Source organism: Nipponia nippon, unplaced genomic scaffold, assembly GCF_047370975.1.
Source record: "Nipponia nippon isolate SJK-2023a ecotype South Korea unplaced genomic scaffold, ASM4737097v1 scaffold_3, whole genome shotgun sequence".
Taxonomy (NCBI): domain Eukaryota; kingdom Metazoa; phylum Chordata; class Aves; order Pelecaniformes; family Threskiornithidae; genus Nipponia; species Nipponia nippon.
In genome coordinates, this window is record NW_028262347.1 from 14,608,737 (window position 1) to 14,634,255 (window position 25,519).

At 39.7% G+C, this 25,519-nt stretch overlaps 1 protein-coding gene across 1 annotated transcript in view; it reads right to left on the minus strand.

Moving 5' to 3' along the window:
- The window catches only part of RELN (reelin), a 298,352-nt gene that overhangs the window by 141,743 nt on the left and 131,090 nt on the right, over positions 1-25,519 (minus strand). The window contains exons 5-8 of the mRNA XM_087765536.1: positions 24,678-24,710; positions 23,415-23,493; positions 15,247-15,343; positions 9,886-9,937 (exon numbers count right to left, since the gene is read on the minus strand). Of these exons, the coding sequence (XP_087621662.1) occupies positions 9,886-9,937; positions 15,247-15,343; positions 23,415-23,493; positions 24,678-24,710 (261 nt within the window). The remainder of the gene's footprint in view (positions 1-9,885; positions 9,938-15,246; positions 15,344-23,414; positions 23,494-24,677; positions 24,711-25,519) is intronic.

Genomic DNA, 25,519 nt, shown 5'->3' on the forward strand with positions numbered 1-25,519 from the left:
TTTATGAATTAATGCAGCTAACTTCCTTTAGATGAGAAGTAAAGTCTGAGGAAATACTTATTTGGCTCAACTTCCTCTTAGTCTATTTATATTCAGAGATACGATGTGCTTCCTGCACTCAGGCAAATTTGTTCTCTTCTAATGAACAAGATCAGATCACAATTCATATTGCTTTTTGTGCCGAGAACATTAAGGAGAGAAAAATAAGCCAGGCAGAAAGCTGTATTTCCCTTATGCCAGTTTCCAATTTATTCTGATGTAAAGATGCTCAGCTATTTATAGCGTTATCTTTCTGAGATACAGCCAGCAGGTATGTGCTTGGGTAATGTGTCTGTTGCCAAACAAATAATTAAATGATACTTCTAAATTTACCCACATTCTTAAGTGCACTAACATTTTATAGAGTACCTTGAAGGTGAAGGGAGTGAACTTGTTAAGACCTGGATGTAACGGACACCCAGTAATTACAGCTACTGAAACAATAATATCAATAACTCCCCAGAAATACCCTTACAGTGGTTCTTGAATGTCTGACCAAGTAGTAAGCCCTGTGCTCAGTAACATTTTTTACTTGTACACTCATATTGCATGCTTCAATGTTATTGCCATTAAATGCTTAATGTCAGATTATGAGGAGACTGTCTGAGAGGGTGAGCTTTCCATGAAGCTGGGTAAAATTGAAATTATATCATCTTAAAGTAGTTCAATAGTACTGTTATATGTATCAGTAAGTAGAAAGAGAGGGTTTTTTTTCTCTGTTTAGCAGCCTGGGTCAGCTGCGAAGGTCAATAATCAAGAAGATGAGCCACATAAGGTGCTGATAAGGGTATTAAAATACTGCAGGAAGGTAAATGATGTTTTATTTAGATCCGTACAGACAGTCCATTCTAGAGAGGCAGTACAGAAAACACAAGAACTGCTGCGTAAAAGGTGGTATCTCAAATAAAAAGATTTGAAAGTAGCCTCCTTGCATGCTCTAGTGAAATTCCCTGTCACTAAGAAAATCTGGGAAACATTTTTTCTCCAGCCAAGTCCTGAGCTGAGGTGTGTCTCTCTTCTGAAACCCTGTAAAACTGACTGCCTGCCTTTAACTTTATATGTGGGTAGATAATAATTGGTTTGGCAAAAGCTTTTTTTTTGCAATTCCTGACGGACTTTTCTATTTTTATCTGCTTTTGCTTTCATGGAAACCCCTCCCCCCGCCACTGGAGAGAGACCCAGGAGTGTTCTGCTGAGCTGGGGGCTTCTCTGTTCCCCCCCCACCCCGGGAACTACAGATGCTTTGTTGTGTGAGTTAATTCAAAAATGGACGATTTTAATCATACAAAAGTGTTATCCTCATACAATGATATGAGCAGGATTAAGATGAAAGTCAGTCTGTAATCCAGAATTTATTATTTGCAGCAACCAATTCCATAAAGGCCCGTGTTCGACCGCGAGGCGGTGGCTCGGCCACCTGCCCTGGCTCTGAATCCTGAGGCTCTCTTTATCTTTTCTGCTTTTCTCTGTACAGTAAATCTGTAACGCTCACATTTTAATTCCTAACAGTGGCAGAGAAGCCCTGGTACGGAAGTAATAAAGACAGTATTTCATTGTAACCTTGGGCTAGCCAAAACAACACAAATCATTTCGCCCCAAGGCTATTAAAGTGTCTTTCAAATATGGCATTAACTTTAAACCCTGGTCTCAATCTAGGCATTATCTAGGCAACCCCCCTTGTATAACTCAGCAAAATCAATAAACACCACCTAACATTTCCACATGCTATGTGAAGTGTGCTAGATGATGTTACTTACCTGTCTTATTCTTTCACATTAGATGCAATTTGTAACTTATGCATCTACACAAAGGATTTCTCTGCCAGGACAGGGAAACTAGCAGGTTTCATGGCAGGCAATAGCAAATGGCAATTTGGGTGGCGAGTCAAAAACCTTAATATTGTTTTATCAGGGGGACAATGGGAAATGAAGCAAGCAGAAGAAATGCAGAATAGTGAATGACACCAATTTTAGCATTTAATTATATCAAATTCTCAAGCTTTTCCCACATGTATTGGAAAGAAATTAGGACAAAACAACCCGGGGGTTCAGACACACTCAGTGCTCTGTTCTCATTGCTTAGAGGGGACTGGATCCGCATACAGCAACAACAAGCTTCATTTCAAAATCTTCATTTCTTATGGACATCAGTGCTTTAAATTACCTATTGTAAAAAACGGTTTTATGCATTATTTAGGCTCAGTTCAGGGGGTTCTAACACAATTTTATTAGACAGTTTCCTGGCAATGAAATCCTTTAGAACCTCATGCCAGCCCAAAAGTCCTCCACGTTGGCCTAATGCAAGACAGTCTATCTGTCCTGTGGCCACCAGGCCACCAGAACTGGCCAGCCTCTTCCTTGTTGGTACCACTATCAACACGACCGTATGGATGTGCCATGCCCGCACAGCAAACCTGGTGCTTCCTGGAAGGCATCAGAGCAGGAGAAATTTGGGTGACTGAAGGAAACCATCCATGCAGGTGACTAAAGTGGAGGAGGTGGCTCAACATGCTCAAAACATTTGGCACCACAGTTTCTTCCATGAGTATTTTTGTGTTCAGCTAACAAGATAGTGAGGGATTTAAAAGTTCAAATACTCTTCCACGCTGCACTCAGAAGGGGATTATTTTTCACTTTGCTATTTCTCTAGAGACACGTGAGTGACTTTTCATAGCAATTCTGAAGGAAATTGCTCATCTGTGCCCCGTTCTGCTGAGGGCAAGCCCAGTGCTACCTCATGAAACGGCTATCACAGCATTTGTCAGTCATCTGATAGCTTCTGCTAATTGTAAAGCTGACTAAACAAAACAGGAAATTAAGAGAAAATCATCAGCAGTGGTTCCTCTCAGCCAAAGCTATGGCCTATTTTACAAAACATGTTTGGATGTGTGAATTTCTATTGAGTGGTCTGAATCCAAGCAGAGGATAAATAGACAACATAAAAAGCAGTACAGTCAATATAACAGCTGCCACCAGAACTGAATTAAAGCATGATAAAAATATAAATGATAAGTGTATTCAGACTGTTACATGAGGCCAAATGCAGCCGCTGTTGTTCATGCGGCTGAGCCCAGCGCAGTTGGGATGTTTCTGGTGGGAAGGAGAAGGAATCGCTGTCCCGTGCAGGTACTCTGCAGAGCCCTCCAGCTGTGGCTCTAGGGGACAGCCCAGAAAGACTGCTGTTTCCTCCACAGAGATACATGGAGTTCAGTGAATCAGCTGCACTATTTATGTAATTAGATAATTTTTGTAAGATTATTTTTTGTCCATCACGATCTTCTATTTGCTGAGGTTAATAGGGAAGTAAATGTGTTTTCTGAAGCAAAGAAGCTTGGCAGGTAAGGACTAACCCAAAGGGCACATTCAACAATGATGATGATGATTATTAATAATTATTATTATTGTTATTATTGTTGTTGTTGTTATTATTATTATCTGTAGTTTGAATATGCACCAGGGCAAAAGAGAAGTATTTCCATTATCTACACAATCAATTATGTCTTATAATTTAATTCTGCAAGACTCACACTGGTAACAAAGTCAAATTGCCACTAGAAAAATGAAGGGAAAAACCTAAGCCTGAAAAAAAATCGCATTTTTTTTACTAAAGGAGATAAACACTACCTGTGCTTTGTCTTCAACAAACATCAGAGACCCTTAGCCCACAAATTTGCTGAGTAAAATAGCTCTCAGGTAGACCCTGGCGACCTTGGTAGTTCAAGAAGAGTAATAGAGGCTGCTGGATTAATGATTCACTAACCTGATGTCTTAGGGCGAGGCAGGGCATGACATGAAAACCCTTTTGGAACCGTTACGTCAAAGAACTGCATCTAAATCGGTGACCCTTACTCATATGCTAATCAAAAGCAATCAATAGCATATTTTAAATAGTTTTCTCCATTACACTTACAGAGGACTGTGAAATCAGCCGGCATTAAAAATAGACTGTAAATAAACTAAGCCACATGGAAGTTCTTGGTATGTGCATTGCACAGGCACCTTACCTATTAAAAAAAAAGACAGTATAAAGTCCTCACGGGTAATACAATTACTCTTCAGTTAAGTACAGCTGATGGTCTGATGGATTTAAAAAGCTCAAGAAATTTGAAGTGAAGACAGGGTTGATTACTCAACCAGAAAATAAAGTTGCAAGAGTAAAAACTGTGTTGAACAAGATTGGAGAAATTACTAGTTTTGTTACTGGTTTTAGTGATTATACGATAAGATTGTTAATGAAATATTTATGCATGTAAAAGCAGAAAGTTTAGCATTTTATTTCCTTTTGGGGAAGATAAAAAATAGGAACAAAGAGGGTACCGCCGAAAGAAGATCATACGAGTAATGTCTCCGCACCCTGAATTAGTGGGGTTTTGTCCTTACCAAAAAGTCCTGAATAGTTGAATACCAATAATAATCTTTCTTCAATAATATTTCAACCATATTAAAACCAATAGATATACACATTTATCCTTGCTATAGGGTTCCATTAGAAAGTTGTTAAGGGAGATTGATAAGCTGCAGGTAGGTATTGCTTGTGATTGTAACAGATTAGTTTTATCCATATGGAACCCTGTAGGATTTATCCCTGTGAAATATTGTAAGATAAATCATCAATAAACTTGGTCGTCTGATGGATGTTTAGACAAAATAAGCTGGAACAATGGAAGGGGCAACAGCAACAGATGGCAGAGAAGTGACTGAGCAATGTGAAAGAAGCTACCCCAGAGGCAGCAGGAGAAAAGGGCCACTCTTGCTCTACAGGTAAGGTCCAAATGCTTCTGGTTCCAGACCAATGTGCAGATCATAACATGAGTGACCCATCTTTTGGATAATACCTACTGGGATTTTCATGAGAGGACAAACAGAGTCCATCTGGCAAAATCACACAGCACTCTCCCAGATTAATACCTACTACTAAAACGCCACACTGAAAACTGTGTTTTTAATGAAGATGGATGTGTCAGATACATGTTTTGCTTCATGTCAAGTCTGCTTTCTAGCAATAGCAGGGACTAACCATACGATCCATGCAGCAAAAATACCTAAGGAATTTCCAGTGTCAAGACTGTTGGTTGTCCAGGCACTGAAGATCACCTTTGCTCATGCATCCTGCATCTTCAAGTCTTTCATGTTAACAGTGAATAATGCTCTAAGAGAGCAGCACCTTCTTTGCCAGCTCAGTAGTACTCTCAGTGCCCACCGGAACTCTAGGGACAGGGTTTTATTATTTTATTTATTGCAGGCAGAGTTATTCTGCATCATATTGAGTTTCTTACGTTTCATTTGTCACAGTGAACAAACACTCCAACTTTTTCAAGGACGCCATGGTCTTGTTACTTCAAATTTGAGGTATAAAAACTGTGGCAAATCCTGGACAACAGGTAGCTGTCACAGACTTTCTGCACATCCTTTTCTTCACACCACGAATTCTGGCATGATCACCACTAAGCTAACAGAACGGCGTTTCAGAAGACTGCGTTAAGCATAAACAAAAGAAAGATTACAGTTAACTTTTCTTGATATGGCATGGGCACTGATGGATTTCAAGGTTTACCTCACATTTCTTGATTTGTAAATAAGACTTTACATACTTTTACAGTTTCCTTTTTACATTAGCTCTCTCTTAAGTTCACTGTAGTCCTTTGTTGGATAATTAAATGATGCTTATATAAAAGTAGTAATTCCATCACAAGATTCCAATGAATAAGAAAGCAAATCATCCCTGCCAGAATGTGCTGTCCCTGTGTATCAGACAGCAGTGCGCAGGACTCATAACAGTAAGCTGCTGAGAGGTTTCATTCTTAAGCATTCATGCAAATTATATTTTTGCTTTAGTACTATATTAAGTGGCACCTTTTGCATTTCATTTCAAATTCTCTTCTGCAGGAAACCAAAGCCAATGCTACACATATGAAATGACCATAACTCAGCTAAAATCAATTAGGGAAAGGTGGTTTATGATTAGAATCAAATTGAAAAAATTGCAAATCACATATTTGCCTAGAAAGGTAGTTTTGGGGTTGACTGAAAGCAGGGATTAATGATTGACCCAAAGTGAAATCTGTTAGATTTGGGAACCAAACTTTCCCAAAAATTCTTTATCGTGATTTTGTGGAAGGGAGAGTCCAAGCTCAAGCTTTTTCTCCAAATAAAGCAAAAAAACTTTTGCACCTTTCGCTAGTTCTTTGTTTGCAAGACTGATGGCTTGATCTTTAAAAAATGGAGCTGAAGTGCCAACTGTTTGAAATGTTTGAAGACATTTTTAACTTAAAAGAAAGCCCTTCCCTCCAAAATCAATTTTGGTTTAATACAAAATAGTAGGGGGTTTAGATTTTTTTTTTTTTTTTAGAAAATGAGGGGGAGGGAGGGAGTATTGCTAATTTGCTCTAGTAAAGACAGAGGATCTTTGTGATAATGGCATAAAAGTTGAAGGGAAAGCAATTTTAAAGTACGATCCTGCCTTACAAACATTTTGTATTTATCCAGTGCACGATACTGTCAATGTCCTCTTGTTCTCAGAGGAGTGTTCAAGGGTTTTACACAGCAAAGCTGAAGAGTGACAGCTTTCCTTGTCAAGTTATTCCCATTTTCAAATATTGTTTAACAGCCAAAAGTGATCTAGCAATACTAAGATGTAAGGAAAGGATCTATGGAACAAAGTTTTTCAAGGTAACGTAATATTTTCTATAAACAATTTTCACATTGTGACATACGCTGCTCCGAGGAGCACCTGCCCTGGAGGCCAGGCTGAGTGTTGGTACTGATCACAGCACCTTTGGCTTCAGCTTGGTGTTCGGCTCAGAGGCACTGTGGAGGAAGGAGGGATGGCAAGAGCCTGCCAACGCTGAACGCCCCACGCAGAGCATGCACAGCCCACATACACCACAGCCATGGGAGCATATGCTTGAAGAGGATGCCCGAGGAACAACACATGAGCAGAACTGCTTGCACGCCTCACGCCTTGGCATCACTCCCTTAAAGCCTTTCCTCTTCTCCTTATGGGATTTCATGGATCTCTTTCTTCCTGTGCTTAGCTCAGTTGTTAATCTCTCAGTACTATGAGTCACCTCTCATCATAGTGGCCTACGCAAATGACAGATCACGTTCATCCCTGGAGAAGTTCAGGGATGTAGCTAAGGGGAAAAGTCTGAGCTTTGGAGTGAGAAACAGAAAATACTTCAGCTAATGAATCAGACTAACACTGTATGGCAGCTGAGTCTGGAGGCTTTTGTGCAACATCCTGCAATCCCAAGCTGTTCAATTAGATGTTCTGGCCTGAGAGAGCCGAAAGGCATTGCTTTAAATATCTCAGTTAACAATCCCACTGAACATTAAGGAAACTGCTAGACTTTGTCTTTCATATGTTGGCGTTTGGTCTTGGAGAAATGTAGTCATGGATGATTAAGACATCCAAAGTAATTGAAATTTTCTGCACACTTGGGCAGAGAGTGCACGAATGTAAACACAACCCCAGCCCTGGATCAAAAGGCAATGCCACCAGCTCCAGGTGGCTCCCAGTGAACGCTGTGTGGCAGACAAGTTGCTCTCACTCAGAAAGGATACTGCCCATTAATGTTGTCTTATGTGCTGAACAGGCCTTACTAATTACCTTTTCATCCTAATTAAGCCTTCATCTTAAGTGCTTCTTTTCAACCCCATTGCCCTTTAAAGGGCAAGCCTACCAAATAGGTGGTACATGAAGGAAACTACATGGAATATCAACTAAGGAAAAATTCACTAGGGTGTTACCCTTCCTGACCACACACTTTAAAAAGATCTGGGATTTATGGTGAAATCGGAACCATTTTTTTGCTTCATTTCCCAGTCACCATCTGCTTATATACCTGCAAATACAAAATTCCATCTGATAATTTTAGTGGTAAGAGAAATCAAAGGGTATGCACTTTAACGTGGCCAAAGCTAGGTGATGAATTTAACATAAAGATATCCCCAAAAGATTGCAGCTTAAGCTATTCTGCGGTCGATAGAAAGTGTTAAACATTCTTTAAAAAAAGGCAATTCCCTTGGATGAATCCCTAAATAGGGTTATGATTAAATCGGACATTTGGGAATAAGCTGGAAACTGGCAAGTGTTTAGATTTATGATTCGAAAGCCAAGTACTGCTGAGCTCAGCAGCAGTCCCCCGGCTCACGCCGGTTTTTATCAGTTACAAAACCAATCTGCACTGTATTTCAAACCTAACATAGGCACATGGGGAAATGTGATACATTTTGAACTTCAAGCTGAAATTTGATTTACTCAGATGTGCATCCACCCCTCTCCTGCTCCATCATACTGGGGATTTTACTGGTTCCCACTGGTACAGGTTAAGGTATTCTCACCATATATTCATGGCAATCCTGTCATATAGGGTATTTCCTACTCAGCCTGTTCTTACCCTTTTTTTATTTGACCTTCCCCAGCTGACAGGAACAAAGGCTACCAGTGAAATCTTACATCTAATTTTGAAACTTCTGGGAGTCTGCACTCTTCCACAGTTCACCTGTGGCAGACACCAGCCACCGAGCTGTGACAGCAAATGTTCACCTACCGACCCATTCAGGTTATATGGCTGCTAACCACTCTGGATCACTGTGAGAATAATCCATAGAAGATTTTTGTAAATTTTCCTGAAAAGCAAAATTCCTCCCTCATCACAAACTTGCAGCATTATGGAAGTCACCTATCCTTGGGCACAGCCAAGGGTGGGAGGGCTTCTGCGGGCGAGCAACACGTCCTAGCAGATCAAGTGAGCTGTTCCCCTTTCACTGGCTGAATGCAACTGTGGGGTAGCTGTAGGCTGGTTTTCGTTGCAGGTGCCCAATATTTATGCAATAATTCAGTTTAGGAATGGATACATTTTGCTGGTTTTTTAAAAACAGTAATTCAAACTAAAAGGATAGGTACCAATCCTTAGAACTATTAGCGCTGCAGTCAATTGCAGGGTGACAGGTAATGATGACCTCAAATAGTCAAATGAACAACTTCAGGTAAAAATGAATTTAAATAACATATTTCTGAGCCTTCTAGGATTTTGATTTCCAATTCATTAAAGAAAAGACAAGCTGCCTGCCAAGCTACCTGATGGCTCTTATTTCCAGAGTTTAATCACACCTCTGCTGAGATACTTTTGGAGAATTACTTTTTTAAAAATAGGAATATGATTTGGAAACACATATCCAGGGGTCCACAGAGAAAGCAGGCTACATTTCCTGCTTGCTTTTTTATTGAACCATTTGTATCATAAAAACATTTTTCCTTCATATTTTGAACACTGAGAATTGTGTTCCCAATTTGCCCTCAGCCCAAGCCACAACTTCTGCCATAATTTACAGTCACAACTACACAGCGAAAATGTGCAATAACTTACAGGAGGTATTCTAAGTAGTACGGCATACAACCACACTGCTGATAATATGAACTAAATAGCATTTAGTTTTAGATGTGTTAAAAACGGCACTACCCAGCCGTGACTTGGAATACATCAAGGGTTTAAAATGTTTAAAAAGTTCATTTTCTAAAAACAGTAATCACACTTCAGAGAAAGAGCAAGAGATTATCATGTTATCCATCAGGTTATAAAACAAGTGAAAAAAACGAAAATCCAAACATAACTATGCCTCCCATCATCAGAGTATCCACTGGAGTTGCACCGTTCCAAAGTTTAGATTAGGAGCTCTACATAAGGAGATGAATAAATGTGCTGCAGTTTTTAATAGATTTTTTTTTAATCCCTCACAGCAAGTGGAACATCAACCAGAAAGCTAAACCTGAACTCAAGGGCCATTTTCCTTTGAGGCAATGACTTCTTACACTTTCTCAGGTGAAAGAGCGAGCTAAACTTACCAAGGGAAAATTGAAGGACGGATGCAGTAGTTGTGTTAAGGCCAGTGGTGGTCTACAGGAAGAAAAGCAAACAGCAGAGAGTTTGTGTTAGATCAGCAAAACAATACATTTAGCACTTGTTTCTCTTTGAAAGCATGGAAACTCTCTGGATACCTAGATCTCCAGTGCATAAAACTATTAATCACCAACCCTTTCAGGTTGAGTGATCTTAGACATTTCTGTTATGTCATTTTGACTATTGATATCTCATCATACGTCAAAGCTGGAATTTTTTTTCCTTTTACTGTATTAATGTCTACAAACTGAGCACATTTATGTGAAACACTGGCACTTGACCAACGTTTAGAAGATTGAAAAAGTGAACCCTGTGGTCTATGGTCAGCTTAGTATAAATCTGTATACACAGAATAGTTTTCACTTACTTCTCCCAGCACAGAACAAGAACCAAAAATGATCACAAATAAATAACAACATTAAGTAAACCTAAAATAATATAAAGAAATATTAAGAGGGAATAACAAAATCTAAGTCTTCAACAGCAAATCAAACAAAACCTTGGTGACACTGCATAATATATACAATGAAATTTTGTAGAAGCATCTACACACTGTTGACATCCAACCAAGACCTAGGAAACAGGCAGAAAACACCGAGTAGCTCGCTCTGTATTCAGCACACCGCCCTCCTTTGATGTCTGTCTTTCTCCCTTCTTTCAATGCCCCCATATTTCAGTAGTTCAAATTAGGACTATTTTCCTGAAAATACTATAAGATAAAAAGCACTAGAGCGCTGTGAAGGACGCCTATTTTCAATTCATTTTGAAGGCAGGACTTAACGACACTGCTACATACCAAGCAAGGCAGAAGCACTGCCTAAAAACACTGCCTGATCTAGTTATTTCGTCAAAAAGCTGAAAAATCATTGCAACTGTTTAGCGAGCAGGAAGACTAAGTGGTGGGTCACCCCAAAAAGAGGAGCTCAAAGTTTAGTTCATTCACTTTAGCAGAAGACCCAACCAAGGTATAATTTATCATTATAAGCAGATTTTAGAGGCTACACTGAAGAAGGAAAAATGTACAAGCTGAAAGGCAATGGCAACATTAGATGAAAAGAGAAAAGTAAAAAAAGCATGACCTGGCCAGACAGTAAGTTCACACAGTCATAAAAGAAGTCATCTAATTGGAAGAACAGGAATGGCAAACACCTTAAATAAATTCATCTGATATTGTTACCAGAGATGCCTGCATCCTAGATTTCAAGACCTTGGAGTTGTTCTCCCATGTCAGACCCTACACACCAATAATTCACGTCATTTCCCATGAGAGCAGCAACAGGCTCTTCCACTGGATGTGCTCCTTGTGATCTGCACCCATGTACCATGTCATATCATGGATATGCCACAGAAAAGTCAAACTTCTGAGCAAATTCAGCCCCAGAAGTAAGGTCCTGGGGCTAGCAGGCTTTGGCCACCAGAGCTCAGCTGGGAATTTGCATGGAGGCAGCTCCAAGCAGAGCACCTGGAGGACTTGAATGATGCTCCTTCTTTGCTTGTATGAGCGATGTAGAGGAAACTGAATAGTAGATAAGAATGAAAAAAAGTGGTAATCAGCAAAATATAGGTAAACATTTGAGCTCATGGACACTAAACTGTCATTTTCTAAAAAAGCCAGTACCCAAGTAAAGATTAGACTCAATGACTTGGAAGATGCTGCATTCTTTCAAGCACCCATTAACTATGGCAGTATTACAAAGGCAATTTTATCAGCATTTTGTAATGATGAACAGTACAATTTCTGCATCATTTCCCCGAGTCACATGGTGAAAGCAGAGATTCTTCCATTATCAGGTATTCCTGCGCTCTTTAATTATCCACTATGCAGATAAACATGAAAACTGGTGAGAGAGATCTCTCTCATGTCTGAAGTCCCTTATTACCCTGTGCATCACTGCATGACACTGAACAAAAGCTAGTCCTAAATGCAGATGTTTTATCACTGTTATTTAGGACTCCATTGACACAGAACAAATGTTATCTCTCAGTCACCTGTGTTGGCTTTTCTGTCTTTGGAGACTTTCAAAAGAATTTCCACATCTTTGCAAATGTATATTCAGAATGTATATGTATATGCAAATGTATATGATTAACATAGGTGACAGCTCCTTCCACTCCCATGTACTAACATCAGCTTTTGGGTAGCTGCATGTTAAATCAGCTCAGATAGGCGACTTCTGTTAAAACTATTAGCCTTTTTCCTTTGCAAGTTAGTTTTAAACTGCATTCATTTTCTGGAGTGGTTCGCCATGCAGCCCACCAGTGCTCGTACGGATACCATCTCTCCCCCGGGCGGGAGGGGACAGGCGATGGTGCAGAAGAGCAAAAGGGGCTGGACTTGACCCAAGCTGAGGTATTTGTGAAATGGTGCCTTTGAAAATAATAGATGGAGACCTGCAGGAGTTGGCGTGAATTTTTGGTGTGTTTTGTTTCTTTTCTACATACATGTTACATACGGAGAGGAACTTCTTATAAATATTAAAGAATGGGATCTTCACTGAAGGGCACTGAAGATTAGTTGATAAGAAGACTACACGTGCTTTAGGAGGGTGCACGGAAATTTAGGAAATTTATCAGTGGGACAGACTCCCAAGGCTTCACAATCATCTCAAACAGCAACTTTAAACACTATCTCAAAATTTGGCACTATCTGTACATAATGTTTACTTAATATACAGTTTTCCTTTCTTTGGAATATTCTTTACAGGTAATTTTAGTCTTTAAACAAAAACAGGGAAGCTGCATTTATGTAGCTCCTTTAAAAATACAGTCACATCCCCATTTAAGTCCATTCTGTCAGGATCAATTCAGTATTAAGTATCACATTCATCATGCCAAATAATAAAGTGCTTTCTGACTTGAGTTATGAGTACCTATCATATTAGTTTACATTCAATTAATTATGTCGTGCAAGTTCTAATTTGAAAATGAAACCCTTTATCAATGTTCAGTGGCCCATATCACCAAGAAATTAAATGTATCAGTTATCACAGAAGAGGTATTCACGTAGGCTTAAAACAGACTATGTTATAAGTCATTTCAGTAATGCTTTAGAAAAAAGCGTTAGACATACTAAAAACTTTTTGCGAAGTTCTGCAAAGGACTGTTAAGTTCAGATGCTGCAGAGAGGCTGGTAGGGAGCCTTTAGTAGCTATTTTCCTTTGCTTGCAACATCTCTGACACTACACGTTTCCAGGATTTTGCCAGTGGTAAATTCTCACCAATGGACGTGGACAGTTGGCATTAAAAATCCCTTTGCCTGCAGTAACAGGCAGCTGCTGGGAGGCAGGAGAAGAGAGGGAGGTCAAGGAAGCAAACCAGCAGCTGTCACAGCTGTTGATATAATACATTTTGCAAATTCAACTCTTCTTGACTAAGTATTTTAAAGCAATAATGTGGCACTAGGAGCCACGAACAGGAACAGAGATTTCAAGAGCTATTTCAAGTAGGGACAGAATAGGATTGAAATAGTAAAGGTAACAGAATAAAAATGCATAATGACTGGAGAAATGAAACAGGTTTTAAAATTTGTGACAGGAAGATATATGTTGTGAAATCGCCGAAATGTGACTACAAATCAGAAACAGGTTGGTTCTCAGAAAATAGGGATTTAAACCTATGTCCATATTCAAAAATAAAACTAGGTCAGACCTCTGGCACAAATACCATCCTGTGCTCATCCAAAACGTTAAGCCATTAGCATGTTCCTTCAGAATGATCTGATTTTTCTGCAACACTGCCATAATATTTATAAACACTTTCATTATTAGGCTGCTAACTGTTTATAAGCATGATGATTTTTTCAGCTGATTATTTAATCACACCACTTTGGCACCATAATAAATTTTTCCAAGTTCCTGATGCCATGGTAGTGCTATTTTACCACGTGGTAATATGACAAATACAGTCCAACACTGCATTTTGAAGCCAATTCATGATTACTAAGGGTAGTCGAAATTACATATCAGCAGGGACAAGACAGCTAATTAATGACATTTCAAAACCCTCATAGCTGGGACCCTGGGTTTGCTAAATGTCATAAATAGATTGTTTTTCAAGGAGTGTTACCTATGCTCAATACTGCAACTAAAAATGAGTTTAAAAATTGGGAAAGATATCCCAGTAGTGTGACTTCATTTTTGCGCAGGACATAAACAATGCATCTCTTCTAAAGGCAGTTAATGAAGCATAGTACATTCAAATAGGATTCAAAGTAACAGAGAGGCAATTTAGCATCCCTGTCAGGATTCCCCGGCTGGAGCTGGCTGTGAGGAAAATGACTGAAATCCTCCTTTATCCATAAAACCTCTGAATTAGTTTTATATGTGTTTATGCCTTTCAGTCACCACACCAGCAATATCTACATTGCATTTGTGGAATTCTGGTCTCAGTTAAGGATGTAAAATTAACCCTGTTAAAAGAATTGTCAATGTCTGAAATGAAGAGAAGATGCTTGGCCAAAACCACTTCTGGTTTATGGCCCTCTTCCATGTACACTCCTCAAATAGCTCTAATCAGCCTCTCCCTCCACTCAGAAAACTGTTGAAAACATGAAAATTAATTTTGAATTACACAGGCTTCGAGTTGTTTTTTTTTTAATTTTTCAGTTCTTTCCAAAATTCCCATTTTATGCGTATCACTGCAACTAGCTGCCCAGCATCAGGATGTGGTTATATATCTTTCAATTCATTTTCCACACCCAGATGATCCCAAGTTAATGCAAATTGCACCATGTTGTTTCTTACAGAAATTTTATGACCAAACTACTCCCCAATGAAATTAATTGTCACCTTCATCATGACTCAGTTTGTTACATACACTTGCCTGAGGTGCTTGCTCCAGGCTGCATTTAAGTCTGTAAGACGCATTGTTCACAAGTGATGTTTTACAACCAAATTAACATTTGTCAACAGCGACAAGAAAAAACAGGACACAGCTAATAAAATAAGAGAAGAAAAATGAACCTTGTCTTTTTTTCATTGTCAGAAATAAAAAGAGAACGATGCCAGTTTGACAACACAGTTCTATTTCCTTGCCTTTCCAATCTTTTATAGACACTTTAAATAACTTGGATGCATACCAGATCAAGAGACTTCCCCTTACAAACTACTGAAATAACCTTTGATTAGCATCTATCGTTTAAAACACTGGGATGTTCCTGGGATGCTCTTCTATGCCCCTATCGCCTTGCTTAAGAGCCTCTCTGCTGAACACCAAACTTTCAAAACACACCGACATCTCTGCAGCTGAGGCAGCCTCAATTCATAGCCTGCATCCCAGCCCCAGGAGATGAGCCAGCCTTCACTTACCAGTTCTCTGGGACCATATGGCTCACAGAAAGTGACGGCGTTGCCGTGCATTATCACACCGCACTGCTCTCCAACCTCGCAGTTACTGCATTCAGACCTGCAGGAAGAACACACCATGTTCAAAATGGAAATTAGAAACCGTACGTTTGAGACCACATTGGGCTTGTAAACTGTAAAATAAGACCGTTATATCTTGGCACTCAGATTGGACTGTTTTGTTATCATGGTGCTGAACGTAAAGAGCAACTGTACGTATGATGCACTAGAGCTCCCTCTAGAAAAAGCCCCTTGCGAGTAAGTACTTGCTCTTTGCACACTGTCCCCCCTAAAAAGGAATGTCCCTGCTCGTCAGCTGCAAAACACCACACGATGGGAAACCAAGTTGAACTCTTACGTGTATAATTTACCCTGAAGTTACTCTTCTTCCAAAATCCTTACTGCACATTTGATACACCATATGTAAACCCACCATTGTGGAGTTACCATACAGAACAGCTCAGGAGGAGGAGTTAGGATCAGCCCTCTGCCAGCCCACAGGGTTATTTACCCCGAAGGGCAGACTCGAGGCTGCACACCCTACCCGAAACTGGGTACCAAGAAGCTCCTACAGCCCAGTGCTGTAACACGGGTCTCCCTTCTGCTTTCTGTTTGTATTTGTCATATCCCATATTCCTAGTCACAGAGAGTTGCCACTTTTTACCTTCTAGGGGAAAAAGTATGAAGAAAATCTCAGAGAGGTCGGTAAGTGCTGCTGAGCCAACTAATTGCACCTCTCCTGATATTTCTTAATTTAATAGGAAGGACTTTGTGGGCAGCCCGACTGAGGAGCAGAAGGAAAGGGCCTTCTCCCTCACCTTCGAGGATCAGGGTATCGGCTCTTGGCATGAGCAGTACATTTTCAAAAAATTTTGGAAATGTTCCCAGCCCCTGACAAACTGCCTGCCATGGGGCTGACCAACATTGCCTTCGTGCATCCAAAGCTCAGCTTTAACATCAAACCTGCAGGCAAACATTTGATCCCGGAGCAACTCCACTGTAAGCAAGGGTGAACTCACTTGAAATTGTCTTATTTTTTGCTGATTTTTGTCTGTACTTTGATAGCTGGTATTTTTAGAGTTTTAAGTGCAATGGACTTATGTAAGGGGTGTTTAGGCAGTTTTTTCTTCGGCTCCTTTCATACAGAGTGCCTCACACTTGGCCACCCTTTCTGATGTATAATGTCACCAAAATACACATTCCCATGCACACAGCCCAGATCTAGTTTAATGGTGTGCAAAGGTTTGGTTTTCTTCTGTCTTTTCATTCTCCGCCTAATTTCTGTATGGCAGATCTTACAGGACATCGGATGGAAAGGAAGAAATCCCAAGGAGATAGGGACTTGCTGTCAATATATATGATAGAGTTTTCAATGATTGTAGTTGATGATAGATAATTGATACACACTATCGATGTATGGTTTATTCCTATACAAATTTCCTTGGGTTTTTTTCACCTCTTTTCCTAATTTATGTTGCTTGATTGTCTTTTCATTAACAAGTGTTGTGTTAAACCTCTGCAAGTCTTTCTGTAAACTGTGTGGAGCAGGATTTTTCTATTCCTGAGTATCTGAAAACCGTCAGCCCACCATGGTCCTGGACAGGGCAAATGAAATCTCCAGCTGCATTGCTAGGAAGAGGCTGGTAGCATTGTCAGCTACCCCATGGCGCTGGGACAGCTCTTCCCTGCAGGGGCCATGCATCCAAAAGATCTGAGGAAGGGAGGATGGGCTGCTGTGAACCCAGGTAGCAATTAGAAATAACATTTAAAGTAGGTGTTTAACTAAATGGAGCTGCCTCCTGGTCTGCTCCCGCAGCAGACTGGGGCTCCTCACCACTCCCCTGGCTTCCCAGGGCAGCAAAGCTGTGGGTAACTTTTGGCAGAAGGGGTTAACTCTGGGCAGTGTACAATACCCTGCACAATACCCTGCAGGTCTGTGAGTGCTAAACTCTGCTGAGTGATAGATGTTAGGTCATCAGATGCATAGATGTGGTGAATAATTGATTGCACTTGTTATTTTGGGTCTCTTCAGTTGGTCCTGGGTGAATTCAGCACAGGACGGGTTTTCTTCTGCCCAAGTCCATTACAGAAGTCAAAGAAGGCAACAAATGCCTTGTTCCCACTTTCCAAATCTCTCCCTTATTCTGGTATTTCATTAAAGGTCAGTTTCAGTTCCACTTCCTGAAACAAAGTCAGATGTAAAAAATCCTTGAGTTTTTTTCCTGTACGAGCATGTCAATGAAGTCATTCAGCAATTCACACTAATAGCATTTAGGATTTTGAATTCAAGCAGCAAAATTAAATCCTCTAATAAAGTAATGTAGTTCCTACTGACTTCAATGAGTTAATATTTACTTATTGAAGCCACAGTTGGCCCATAATTTTATGTCTCAAAGCAAGAAGAGAGCACGTGAGTGAATGAAATTGTACTTCAAGAGAAAATACAGAAACAGAGTTCATGGAGGACATGTTTTATCGCTATCGAAATTTCACTTGATCCCTAAACTCTGATAACTGAAGAACAGAGGGACAGTAACTAGAAGAATACCTGGAATTCTGTAGGATTCTGGCTGTTTATAAGCATTATTTTCATTATCTGCCCCAACGTTTTGGAGTTTTATAGTGGAATATCTCCTTAACTCCTTGTATGTCCAGGGAGAGAGAGATATGGCAGGAAAATTTTGTCTATGAATACTATGTAGGGACCACTTAGTCCCTCATGAAAGGTCAGGCTACATAATCTAAGGGATATTTTAATTTTGTATTTCTCATATTTCAATGAATACAACACGATGCAGCTGTTCATCTATTCTACTTCTGTAACGTGGTCTATGAAATACTGTCTGGAAATCCAGAAACACTGTCCTTCTAATACAGCTATTTCATCATCATTTGTCTTTTCTAGGATGAATCCTCTCATAAGAAACTGGACAGCTGTTGGTAATTCTGATTCAAACCTTTGTGCTCTCTTTGAAATGCATTACCTCTGACAATAAATTGCTCACCAGCTTGACAGGAATGCATGAAGAGTAAGATAATTGATCTGCTATTCCTCAGATCATCGTCATAGTATTACGTGTTTAGAAAAGATCCAATTCACTCCTTTCCTGGTGTAGTCAGGAACGTTAATTTCTTTTCCATTTATACAAACAGGACACTGTATTAATTGCCCTGGCTGGGTGCAGCTTTTTACATTATCTTTCTCACCTGCCTGGTCTGAAATCTTAACATGTTAAAATCTCTTCAGCATTCTCTTCGCAGCTGGTACTCGCTGACACTGTTGACGTGCGTCATATTCATCTAGATGTCTTCTCTGCAGACCTGCCATCACTCTCATCTCTGGCTTAGAGAGTCCCACCTCTCTCTGCTATTGTTCTTCACTTTGCTGAAGGGGAAACATCTGCTGTTTCCTCATCCCTATTTGTCATCTCGTTTCCCTGTACTCGCTCTATGAGTTTGTGGACATTATATTGAGTGATGTCTTTTGTGATGTCTGGACTATAAAGAAGATAAACACTTCAAGCTGCCAAGAGATTTTTAAACATAAATCTTTCTGAAGTTTAATCCCACAGTTTTAGTGCAATTTGGAAACCACTTTCGGACTTCTCTCTCCTGTCACAAAGCTTTTCTCCACCTCTTTGCCACTGGAAATATCACTGTACCTCTTCATTTCTCATATGCCACGAAGAAGTGATGGAACCTGTTTCTTAGTGATTGATTTTACATGCTCAGCTTTTCTTCACGTCATCTTTGAAAAGCATGTCTTCTGTAAGTGATTGCTGTTTGGAGTGCTGATAGGCTTTGAGATGAAATATGGCAACAAGTTGGGAAGGAGAGCTTAGCTAGCAACAAGCTTCTGTACAGAGTCTTTCTTTTTTAAATGTACTGAATCCCCTGTTGTCTACAAGCCCTACTGTTAAAACTAAGTGTTTTATACAGAAACATATATTAATGCCAGCATCTCTTCTTTTCTAATTTATGCATCTTCTGCCCCCCACCCCCTTTTGTCTCAACTTTAAATCATTTATCGTAGGATTAAAGAGAATATTTTTTCTAGATTTGTTCTTGTTTGGCATGTTTTAGTTCTATATAGCACCTTTTTTATACTCTCCTCTGCAATTTTATGAGGTCACACGGAGGCAAGATGGTCACAGAAACAGGTGCTCAAAGACCTAGACAGTCTTCCAGATACCACCCGTATTGGGACTTCTCATCCAGCCATTCCCTGGCCCTTCCCTGGCAAGTAGTACATGGTGCAGATTCCCTTTCCCTACAGAGGAAATCAATTACATCCATGGTTCCCGAGCTTTCTGAACTAACACACTCCTGCCAGTTTTCAGCAAGTCTCATGGACCATCAGTCACCTGTACTATTAGACTTCTTATTGCAAAATGCACTAAACATTACTGTCTAATTAGTTCTGCAAGTCAGCTGTGAACTTACCTACCTTAACTTCCACAGCTAATACATGTTAGACATAAAATACATTGGACATTTATGAATGTGTGATGTATATTTGTTTCACAAGCCAAAGAGATCTTTGTGAAGTTGTGGCAAATGAGACCCAAGAAATAGGGAAATCGTTGCTTAACTAAGCAGACTTGTGCCTATGGGTAGGGGACTTTGGAAATAATCATATTCTGACATGATGGCACACTGGAAGAAAAGAATATAAAAATTAGTTGGACACACCATACATGAAATCCTCATGGTGGTTGAGTCCCAAGAAAATGAGAAAGATGAGACATGCTCCCGTTCCTGCATTCCCAGCACAGAAATCCTCCCTGCTTCCTTCTCTTTATGTGTCCTCTCCTGCTGTCTCCTTCTCTCCTTGTCTTTTGCCACTTTAGCGTTTCTCCTGTTTTCTTTCAATCACCAAACTGTGATTTAGGTCAGGAACCCATTCCCAGATGCTGTGATTTTTCTGTTTACAATGAGCCCCATCTCAACCTCCCCTTTCTCCTCCCCTTGCAGCTCCAGAAACACTCATAGCCACTCCTTCCCTGCTCCCGAGCCTCCAAAGAAACAGATGGTTGCTGGGCAGGATGTGTCTTTTAATGCATTTGAAAGAGCAGAAATCCATAAAAAATAGGCAGTCACTCTCGAAATCATACAGTGCCCTTGTGCAAAGTAGTTATTTGATGTGAGGCCTCTCCCAGCGATGGGAGTGACACACAGGCTCTGCTGGGACTCATAAAATTACACACACAGAGAAGCTATAAAATGCTTTGCTTGTGCACTTGGACTATACGACTCTGCCAGAGCTGTGCATGCCAGAAAGGGGATCAGGAGGAGCGGGACAATATTAATCACATCCAAGCCAGTGTTATGTAGGATTTCGGAAGAAAAGATCATAGGAAAATACAAACACTTCTCTTTTCATCTTTACACAAATAATGGTTTCAGAAATTATTAGAGTGGCTTAGTCTAACTGGCCCCTGGTGACACGGCACTGCTGGAGTATCGGTGCACACAAGGCAGCTGCTACCGCACACTCTGAGCACAGCAGACCAGGGACTGAGCAGGGTTGGAAATACTGCTCTAGCAGTTACCGCAATTGTTTGTGGTAAAGATGGGATTTTAGCAGCTGCCAGGGGAAAAAATGCAATTTTAAGGTGGATGGCATAAACTGTTAATAATCCCTGATTTAACTCCCACTAGACAATCAAATGAGAATGAGCTTTCTGCCACTAAGCGGGTCTTCACCGGAGGCAGAGCTACTGTAGAAATCCTTTATGCAGAAAAGCTCATGACACCTCATTACAGTTTTCTTTTATTTGTGCTCCACTTCTATTTAGCATTGCTGAAGATGTTGGCTTTCTGGTGTTATTACAAGAAAATCTTTCTCAGGATTGCAGTGAGTTTTGGGACTCTCTCTCCCAGCACACACCTCTCTGCACTGACCCACTAACCAAGGTGGGTTAAGGTTATTCCAAAGGGACCAAATCCAAACCTTTGGGACAAAAGGAGCAGGAGACTGGGGGCTCTTTTAGTCTGAGATTTCTCTGCTGAGACTTCTATAAAGCAAGGATGAATTTAAAGATAAGAGAGCAATGGATAAATAAATTACGGAGGCTCCCAACAGGCAGGCCCTCTGTGAGTTATGAGACATCTGCAGGGAAATAATGCCTCCTCTCATTTCTTTCCACTCAAGTCCATTTAACACACTGCTGCTAAAGCTATCCACCTTGGCAGCTATTCTGTAACCCATTAAGAGTCCTTGATCTATTCATTCCCATAAAGAAAGAGGGGTTTTTTATATTGTAGTATTCCAGGTCCTTAATGCATCTGTCCAGAAAAACATTTAAAGAGATGATACAAAAGGAACAAAAGGAGGAAAAATAGTAGGTACATATTAAAAAGTACGACAATAAGCACATGTAAAAGAAAAATATCCATAAAATTCCATAAACCACAATCTTTTTACATCAGATGATGAAACTGTGAAAGACCTGCACAGATGGAAAACTGTGACAGGCCTTAATAAAAAGGAAAATGAAGTGAGATTTCACAGATCATGTGTATTCCTAACTAACAAATGCAGGTAACTGCTAAAATGCCCGTCAAGAATTTACTTGAACAAGATAAACTAACCCAGTAAAATATTTCTGTGTTTTGTATGAATTAAATCAATAAAATTAGTTACATTTATGAAATAGGGTTGGAAGGAATAGAAAACTCAGTAACAATCTCATATAAAAAAAGGAGACTCCCACCTTCAAAACTTCATGTTAAGACCAATAGATGTGTTTATCTGGGTATAGTATGACCAGTAGAAATAGTCACTGTAAAGAATAGAATCAGTTTTGTACTATAAGTGACCTATAACTTCCTCTTTTGTGACGTACATGCATATATCATATGAAATGGTACTCTCTCACTGTGATCATTGTAGTGGTAAAATTATTAATATTTAAGATAAGAGGTCTGGCTAAGAGTTATCTTTGCTAAAAGAACATACCTTTTGATTAAAAGCTAACAGTTTGTGACTGTTTCCAACTCCCCACTTCTGAGCTAAGATAACACTAGGTGTGCCACTCCTATAGGCTCCGCCAACAGCCACCTCTCCATATTGTCCTATTATTTCCTGTTGGAGTTGTTGGAACTGTGGCAGCGACTTAAGGAGTCCGTCCCTCCCAGGGATGGATACTTGGCTTTATTACCATTGGAATGATTGGTTTTCCTCACCTCTTTCCTTGTTTTCTGCAACAGTGTATGGGTTGGGTCTCTGCAATCACTTGGCAGAGAACGGGGGAGCAGGGGGGGAGGTGCTGTCCGAGTGCTTTCTCACTATGATCATAGTTAATAAAGCTTCTGCCTGACCTGTCCTAAATTGTACTTGCCTTATCCACATGGAGTCCTGAGATTCTCCAACAGCATCTACTGGTTAAAGAATAACAACCTGTGCTTGCTGTTTCAGATGTAGACTGTGATAATATGAATGACCCTACTCAGGAATCCCATGGAACAAAAAAAACCTAGCAATTGGGAGTTGCTGTATAAAGCTGGGAAGGGAAGGGTTTTCCTTCCTATACAATACAAAAGTTTTCAAAAAATTTGCCTTCCACAAAAAAAGAAAAAAAATCAACCTTAAACATTTTCAGCAGCTGAAAATTAGATGGAGGTATTTGATTCCAGTTAATTTTTTCTTTTGAATGATTTGGAAACATATGGATTTCAGTTTAGAAGGAGTTTTTACTATAGTTAGCTTCCCCAGAAATAGGTACTACATGAACATGAAATAAAAAAAAATTGAAAAAACAAAGCTTAATTATTGAAGTTCATCACCTTTTCCATGAAAAGCTATGATCTCAAGAAATCAAAATCTTCATGCAAAAAACATTCACTGAGCTCAGCTCTACACCCCTTTCTGTCTTTGGATTAATTGAAAATTTGCAATCATTGAGAATTTGTCACTCGCTTCAATGGGCTTAGAATTTCTCAGTCATTCATTAATCAATTAATTAATAAACTAACATATTTAGGTCCCAATGGAACAGACACACACAAGCTTACGCCAATGTGAGCTGAGGTATCTAGGAATTAATATAATACAAATACTTCAGTATAATAACCAAAATGTTTTCATTTGCTCCGATGCGTATAAAGGAAAGCAGAAGTCTGAAACTCACCACATGGTAGGATTCAATTCTTGCTGATGGTAAGAATCAAAGTCATCTCGTAGGATAATGCTGTCACTGTGCATTTCAGCTACAAAGAAAAGAAAGCACTATATGAAAAATATCCAGTGTAATCATCCAGTGCTTTCTAACTGTTGCCTTACCGAGAGCTAAAGTAATGCATTGTAAAATGAGGAAACCGGCTTTTTAAAGTATGCTAGCTAGAAAAGCAGGGTTTTCTCAGTTACAGGTTTTTTTGCTTACTCTGGATTATAGTGCCACATAAAATTAAGTCGCCCAATCTATCACCAAAGTGCGATGGTTATGAAAAGATGCGGCCATCAAGCACATGCTAAATGTTTTAAGAACTTTTGTTCCAAATTGTTCGTTGTTCTGAATGTTCAGAAAAAAACCCCTCCAAATCTAGATTTTGGAAACACTGGCACAAGGAGGGATGAGACGTCCTAGTGAGTGTGCTACACTTCTAATAGTCAGGGGGTTCATTCTGGTAACTCATAAGCAAAAATCCATGAGCTCATTGGAATTTCTCTGCTGCTATGAGTGGAGCTGGCAGTAAAGGTCAGCTTATTTAAGGAATATAAACTGTGAGTTATGTTGTGCAAATGTTTCTAACCATTGGTCTGCAAGCTTTGGACTCATTTATGTATGATGACCAAAAAAAATCCAAATTCCAAAACTTTGGCAGCTGTGTTTGGATTAAACAGAGCTTTCTATACAAATACTTCCATTAAATGAATGAAGTAACCGTCACCTGCTATTCAAGCTCAGCAAGGATGCCAGGATCTGTCCCGGACTAATCAAATTGCAACACGTGTGTTGGCAGGTGCAGGGCTGGAGCTCTGCTGCATGCTCCGTGCCCGGCTGGGAGAGCAGAAGTGCCCTGCTCCTGGGTGCACCTCGAAGGCGCGCTGTGGCAAACCCTTCCCCCCGGTGACCAGCACTGGTGTGACAGTGCTGTCCCACACTGGGCGTTATGGGTCCTCATGCAAACAGATGCTCTAATACATAGCTAGGAAGAAAAGCTCTGCAGCATGATATACTCGCACTGCAAGCGCTCAAAGGCAATAAATAAACAGCAATAAAAATCATAATGAAAAAACAACTAATCAGAACCAGTCATAATTCAATTCATTTTACATGAGTCTCATTTTTATTTGAATTCCCCAGAGCTACTTACATATGACCTTACAGATTGTTTATCATAACAAAGTTAGTGATCCTGAGTTTTAGTAATAAGAATGACAAATCACCTACCTAGGTGAGGATGTAAGGGAGCTTCTGTTGGGGCTGCGGAGAACAAGGAGACACAATGCATTAATATCTTCTATGATCAGGGCTTAATTGCAGCATTAAAAATCGATTCAGCATAAAACAAATTGTACAGTACATGTTCTCTTAAGTCAACTATCCCAACAGTTTAATTATGAAAATTGTACTACACATTGAAAGTTATAAAAACATAATAGGAAAGAAAAAATAAGTATTCTCTAACTAAAATAAGCATCAATAATAAATGAAACACAGAAATGCTTGTACAGTAAGGTAAGAAAGATCACTTCTAGTCTAGGATTATGAGATATTATTAGAAATAATTTGGATTAAGATTCAGTAATTTTCATTTGTTTGTAAATTTGACTGACAAAGAGAGCGGGAACTAGGCTGAACAAAAGAAACAGTCTAGGCAAGGCAAAAATGCCACACTTTGACCATTTATACTGCACTGGATACCATTTTATCAGGTATATTGTTGGGAGAAAAAATCCTAGTATTCCTAGGGCAACAAGTAACAGATCGACTCTGCAAATCACTGAATCAAACACTTATTTTAAAGCATGTTTTTAAATGCATTGCTGAATCTGTTCGCCATTAGGTCTTTGTCTTCCAAGAAACAGTACAATATTGTAACGACACACCGCATGGCGGGCATGTCTGCGAAATGACAAAACTTTATTAAGTAGTCTTTTCCTAACACGTTGCAACAGGAGTCTTGGTGTAACATTACACAAATGAAACCAGAATGTATCAGAAAGGGCACATAAAAGATATGAGGAAGTCTAGAAGGTGGCTACACGGCGTGCTAGATACTCCATGGTAGC